Source organism: Mus pahari, chromosome 6, assembly GCF_900095145.1.
Source record: "Mus pahari chromosome 6, PAHARI_EIJ_v1.1, whole genome shotgun sequence".
NCBI classification, from domain to species: Eukaryota; Metazoa; Chordata; class Mammalia; order Rodentia; family Muridae; genus Mus; species Mus pahari.
In genome coordinates this window covers 58,840,409-58,846,802 of record NC_034595.1, presented here as the reverse complement: position 1 = coordinate 58,846,802, position 6,394 = coordinate 58,840,409, and the positions used below count along the sequence as shown (strand labels likewise).

Here is a 6,394-nt window from a genome sequence, read left to right as displayed (position 1 = left end):
AGAGGCAGGCGGATTTCTGAGTTCGAGGCCAGCCTGGTCTACAGAGTGAGTTCCAGGACAGCCAGGGCTATACAGAGAAACCCTGTCTCGGAAAACAAAAACAAAAAAAAACCAAAACAAAACAAAAATCCCCACACACTGTGTATTCATTAAAGCATACTTCATGTGAACTAGCCACACCTTAAAGGCTCCATAGCCTAGCCACATGTGGACATGCGGACAGAGGATCTTGAACCTCTTAGCCAGGGGCCTGCCCCGCTCTCCCTGTAGGACCACTTGGGGTCCTTGGCCCCCAGGAAAGCAGCATGGACTGGGATGATGCAGAAACCCCGGAGCCCAGCTTGGCCCCTTAGCTGTCACGGTGGGCCTCGGCTAGCTGGTCTCTAAGGGTGATGAGCACATTTTCAGTCTGGTTCAGAACATCGATCTAAATTATATATCTGTACAGATAAGCTTGTGGACTTTTATGGAGACAAGCCAAAGGTGAGAGAAGAAAGCCAGCCTGCCCAGTGAGTACCCTGTGTTTGTAAGGGCCAGCTCCTTCCTGCCTCCATTCCCTGGCCTCCTGCTCTGAGGGAATTTGAGGCCCACTCCAACCCCCCCCCCCATCCCCACCTCTCCTTGGCTGGTCTGGTTAGAAGACTGTGGAATCAGCTACGTGGGAGGGGAGGATAATGATCTGTAGAGGGGTGGCGGGGCGGAGGGCAGTGTCACTCGCTGATCTCTACTGGGCTCCCTGGTTCTCTGCCGGACTAGCAGGCTGGGGTTCAATCTGCTTCGGCCTCGTGGACTGTATGTAGGGTTAAAGGACCATGCTGTTGCCTTCTTCTTTCCTACCCTTCCCCTGGGCTATCTCATCCTCCTAGAGACCTATTTATACTGGCACCCGAATCCAGTGGGTAGTGGTGATGGTATCACCCGCTCCAGAGGGCAGGGATGTGATCTGCCTCACCTGTATGTCCAGGACCCAGATCTGAGACAGTGAGAGCACAAAGTGGTGTCTGAATGGTGCCGCAGCAGGAGTCACAAGTGAGCTAGTGAGCTATAGCATCTTCTGGGAGCAAATGGCTTGGGAGAAGCCAGGCCGAGACGTCTAAGTGGGTCTAGACATGGGATGGGTGAAGAGGGACACTAGAGTGGGTAATGAGGTGGTTGAAAGCAGAGCAGGGGTTCTCAGGTTGGGGGTCATGACTCCTTTGGGGATCAAATGACCCCTTTCACAAGGGTTGTGTATCAGATATTGACACTACAATCCACATCAGTAGCAAAATTAGTTAGGAAGTAGCAATGAAAATAATCTTGTGGTTGGAGGGGTTATCACAACCTGAGGAAAGGCCTGGAGGAAGGCCCCTCCCTTACCATCCTGTGTAATGTGTTGGGAGAGAGAGTTGGAAGAGTGTCAGGGCCAAGCCTTGGGGCCCTATGTGGGAGCTAAAACATAGGGACACACCTGCTCGGGGGTGGACAAAGGTCTGCCACAGAAGCTGTCAGAGCAACAGCAGTCTAGGTCCTGCCTCAGCTTCCTTTCTGAAATAAGGGTACAGACTCCTCAGGACCCGGGCTGGTGAGAGTTACAGAAGGTTTTGCAGCCCTGACTAAGGACGGGGCTTCATGATATTTCTATCACCACATGGGATATTCCTGATAAGACAGGGTGGCCGTCATCAAGGTCTAAGTGCCAAATGTCTCATGACCTAGCATGACTTCCTGTATACACGCCCAGTGCATCGCCGCCCCGGCACCGCGTGGGCTGAACCACTCTCCCCGCAGGCACCATGGCCGGCAGCAGGGGCCTGCCCCTCCTCCTGCTGGTGCCTCAGCTCTTCCTGGGCCCTGTGCTGCCTGTGAGAGCACCCGTGTTTGGCCGAAGTGACACCCGCACCCTGAGCCCCGAGGAGAATGAATTTGTGGAGGAAGAGAATCAGCCAGTGCTGGTTCTGAGGGCCGAGGAGCCAGAACCTGGCCCAGCCACCATCGACTGTCCCCGAGATTGTGCCTGCTCCCAGGAAGGTGTTGTGGACTGTGGTGGCATTGACCTGCGTGAGTTTCCAGGTGACCTGCCAGAGCACACCAACCATCTCTCCTTGCAGGTGAGGCTAATGCTACACCAGCAGCTCTCCGCAGCCGTACATGGTTATATACCCAGCTTCTTACTCAGAACCTCCAGTTTCTGCGGTTTCTCACTAGCCCCAGATTCAGGATAACAGGAGAGATCAGACTCATGGAGTCCTGGTCCCATCTTTGGGGTACCTGTGATGCCATGGTTACAGAATCCTGAGATATAGCTTGCTGGTTCGTGGAAGTGTCTGGGCTGCCACAAAAAAATTTTAGAGTAAAAATGTCTCACCTGGGCACATAGAGAGGGTGCTGCTAACACTGTTACAGGACTAGGAAAGCCAGATCAAGGGGATTCAGCTCCTGGAGGCAGTGGACTCAGAGCAGAACTTGAGAGTGCTGGCCCCTGCTGAGTCCCATTGGATAGATGGATGGATGGATGGATGGATGGATGGATGGATGGGTAGGTGGACCCTGGCTTATCCAGGGCAGCTCAAGTAGGAGGAACTGCTACTCTCTCCAGAGGAGATCAAGAGAAGGTGGGAGATCTACCTGTGGCCACTCAGGGGGCGGGGCTTGGTAAGCAGTGGGTCAATGAGAGGCAAAGACAAATTGAAGGCAGTCCTTATTAGGCTTCTTTGCCCACCCAGTCACATACAGACTGTCTCAGTACCTGCTATGGGGGCCTCTGGTTCTGTATGGTGTAGGAAGGGCATGGTCCCACCCTCACTTCAGGTGCTCACAGTTCGTGGGTGTAACTGACAGATGAGTAAACAAAGAGGTCCAATAGAGACAAAAGGGGGTAGCCACGTCTGACATCTCAACACTCAGGAGGCAGAGGTGGGTGGGACTTGAGGGCAGCCTGGTCTCCAGAGTGAGTTTCAGGACAGCCAGGGCTACACGGAGAAACCCTGTCTTGAAAAACAACAACAACAACAAAGAGAGGGAGGAGGAAGGAAGGAAGGAAGGAAGGAAGGAAGGAAGGAAGGAAGGAAGGAAGGAAAGAGAGAAAGAAGAAAGAAAGAAAGAAAGAAAGAAAGAAAGAAAGAAAGAAAGAAAGAAAGAAAGAAAGAGATGGAGGGGAGGACTTAAGCTACGGGGCTGAGGGCTATGGGGTGTAGCTCAGGCCCTTCCTCCAGCTCAGGAAGGCTTTCCAGAGCATATGGTTAGAAACTTAACCTAAGGGGAGTGGGAACTGCAGGGCCAAAGAAAGGGACATGCTTTTGTTTAGGGATCAGCTCCAAGTGACTGTCACTTGGTGTGGGTCTGAACTGTGGGTAGATGTCTGCATGTGGGCTCTTAAGAATGGGACTCACAGCCGGGCGTGGTGGCGCACGCCTTTAATCCCAGCACTCGGGAGGCAGAGGCCGGCGGATTTCTGAGTTCGAGACCAGCCTGGTCTACAGAGTGAGTTCCAGGACAGCCAGGGCTACACAGAGAAACCCTGTCTCGAAAATCCAAAAAAAAAAAAAAAAAAAAAAAGAATGGGACTCATACATCACCGTGCCCATTGCTGTACACTGTCTGCCTCAGGAGAGAATTCCAAGGCAGGTCCCTAAGAAAGTGCCGCTCCTAGGGCCAAGGGTAGGAACAGACACCTCGTACACCTCTGACCCAACCCCCAACCTGCTGCTGCCCCATCTCCACACAGAACAACCAGCTAGAGAAGATCTACCCCGAGGAACTGGCCCGTCTGCAGCGGCTGGAGACGCTGAACCTACAGAACAACCGTCTGACATCCCGAGGTGAGGAGTGTGGGATGTGGGCTGGTAATCAGAGGCCTGAGGGGCATGGTGAGAACTCAGCCCTGCAAACCCTAGGGGGCGGGGTGGGGGACAGGCTTGAGTTGGATTGGCAGGGGAACGGGGCTCTCTGATATGAGCCTGAGCCTGCTATGACTGTTGGAGACCCAGGAGGTAGAGCCTGGGATATTGAGAGCACAGGCTTCCTGGGAACTTGCCAGAGACTCTCAAGTTTGCAAGGGCCCTCAGAATCCAAGAGCAGCATTCTTAAGTTCCTTACCTTCCCCCCCCCAAGACAAAATATAGTACATAATTGGGATAGAACTTTTGTAAAACAATGTGGAAGGAAAAAAAAACCCTCATAATCTCTCTACTTTGAATTAATTGATATTAAGATTTTGGTATTCTCCCTCCCCCATTTTAAAAGAAAGTAGCTTTATTTGTATGTAATTTATGTGCCATAAGTGACTCAGTTCAAAAGTCCAGTCCAGTTTGCTGGTGTTTGGGTGAGCGTACACTCACCTCTTACGACCTGCAATCACTCACCTTAGACTTTAACCCACAGTGAACTCCTGCAATAGCTGTGGAGGCCTGCACTGTTTCGCTTAGCAATTTGTTTCTCTTGTTGCTGTTGCTAGAGCTCTCTCTGGCTAACACATCACACTCCACAGCAGGGTATTCCCCTGAGAGACAGTCCATGGTTTATGTAACTGTTCCCTCTCCAGCATCTGGTGGTCCTGGAGTGGGAACTGGGTGTCAGAGGCCAGCTCAGGGCTGGAGAGGGGCCAGCCTAAGTAACTGTAACAAGCCATCTGTCCAAGGGGATCAGGAGTGAGGGCTCTCCTGCTCTGAACGCATCCCAGCTTGGCTGCCCTTGCCTATAGGTGGGGCTGAAGTTGAAAAGGGGCTCTGACCCCCTGCAGTCATCCCCGTAGGAGCACTCCTTCCTGGTCAAAGGATTAGACTGGGTCCCTCAGTTCCTCCGCAAGCCCCTTAGCTGCTTGCTTCTATGCTTGAGCCACAAGAGAAGGAGAATGAAGGCAGGGTGGACACTGGAACTGACTAGGAAAGGAGGGCGCCACCTAGCAAGTTGGTGGTTCCCCTGCTCCCCTGTAGCCTCTCCTTCATCCAGGGCTCTGACCTGTCCTTTAAAGGGCTCCCAGAGGAGGCATTTGAGCATCTTACTAGCCTCAATTACCTGTACCTGGCCAACAACAAGGTGAGGGCCATAGAGGGTGGGTGTGTGGACTTCCCTGGGGTGGGCAAGCTTCTCTGGAGTGGGCGGGCTTTTCTGAGTTGGGCGGGCTTCCCTGGAGTGGGCGGGCTTTGCTGGGGTGGGCGGGCTTCCCTGACGTAGGCGGGCTTTCCTGGAGTGGGCGGGCTTCCTTACCCTACCTGACTCTCTCTTCCCTTGAGCTCTGTGGTTGTTTCCCAGTACCCTTGCCAGCCTGGCCTCTGGGTTCCTATTGCCCTGGATGTTGAGAAGGGGACACACAGCATCCCCTATAACCTAGAGTATGTCTGATAATGAAGCAGCCAATACCTCCAGCTCATGGGTGGAGGGAGAGCCCAGCATGTCACACAGGCACTTGGAAGGTTTGTTAGAGGAGATGACATCTGAGTAAGGCATGAAGGGCAGGAGGATTCCAGCCTGGCTCCGGGCAAGGCTGCTCAGTTTAGGTGGCCTGTGTGCTGCTCCCCAGGGCTCAGGTGGGAGGATCACTTGAGTCCAGGAATTTGAAACAAACCTGGACACAAGGAGACATTGTTTCAAAATGTATACAAATAAATTAAAAAAAACGGAAAGCATGGCATGCATAGAGCTTGCCTTCCCTCCACCCATGGAGTAGTCAGGTACTTCTCAATTCTTACCATGACCTCTAATCCTTCCCAGTGAGCCCAGGAGGCCAGAAGAGCAGGGACAAGTGCAAAAGGCTTTGATTGACAAGCTAAAGGCTGTGGGGGCTGGACATGTTTATTTCATCAAAAGATGGAACAAGTTTCTACATTGGGAGAGTGGTTTTGCTGTCAGGGAAGAAGCAAGTGCAGGGGAGCAGATGAGCCAGTGGCAGGGCCCAGAGCTAGCCTCTGCACTTCTATTGGTCTTTCTGCTAACTCTTCCCTTTCAGCTGACATTGGCACCCCGATTCCTGCCAAACGCTCTGATCAGTGTGGACTTCGCTGCCAATTATCTCACTAAAATCTATGGACTCACCTTTGGCCAAAAGCCAAATCTGAGGTCAGAGGTCAGAGGGATGACCCTGGGTGTGTGGGGATGTATAAATGTGGGGAGAGTTGTGGGAGGGGTTTGGGGGAAGGAGAGGCAAAGCAGGAGACACAGGCAAACCCTGAGAAGGGGCTTGTTGTGCCGTTGGGGGCTGTGGGCTGTGTCCAGGGGTGTGGAGAAGGAACACCCAGGGCCTATTGGAGCTCAGGAGCCAGAAGGCTGAAACCCAAGGGATGAGGAGGACTCCATACAGTAAATGAGGAATAAGAACATATGCGAGCCGGGCGTGGTGGCACACGCCTTTAATCCCAGCACTTGGGAGGCAGAGGCAGGCGGATTTCTGAGTTCGAGGTCAGCCTGGTCTACAAAG

At 52.9% G+C, this 6,394-nt stretch overlaps 1 protein-coding gene across 2 annotated transcripts in view; it reads left to right on the top strand.

Moving 5' to 3' along the window:
- Podn (podocan) overlaps positions 1–6,394 on the top strand; it is an 18,344-nt gene that overhangs the window by 3,461 nt on the left and 8,489 nt on the right. Inside the window, exons 3-7 of one of the 2 annotated variants that reach the window (XM_021200318.1) lie at positions 449–509; positions 1,771–2,090; positions 3,707–3,800; positions 4,952–5,016; positions 5,927–6,036. In XM_021200318.1, coding sequence (XP_021055977.1) covers positions 1,776–2,090; positions 3,707–3,800; positions 4,952–5,016; positions 5,927–6,036 — 584 coding nt within the window. In that variant the 5' untranslated portion in view covers positions 449–509; positions 1,771–1,775. The remainder of the gene's footprint in view (positions 1–448; positions 510–1,770; positions 2,091–3,706; positions 3,801–4,951; positions 5,017–5,926; positions 6,037–6,394) is intronic. The other variant, XM_029539895.1, reaches the window with a different exon arrangement.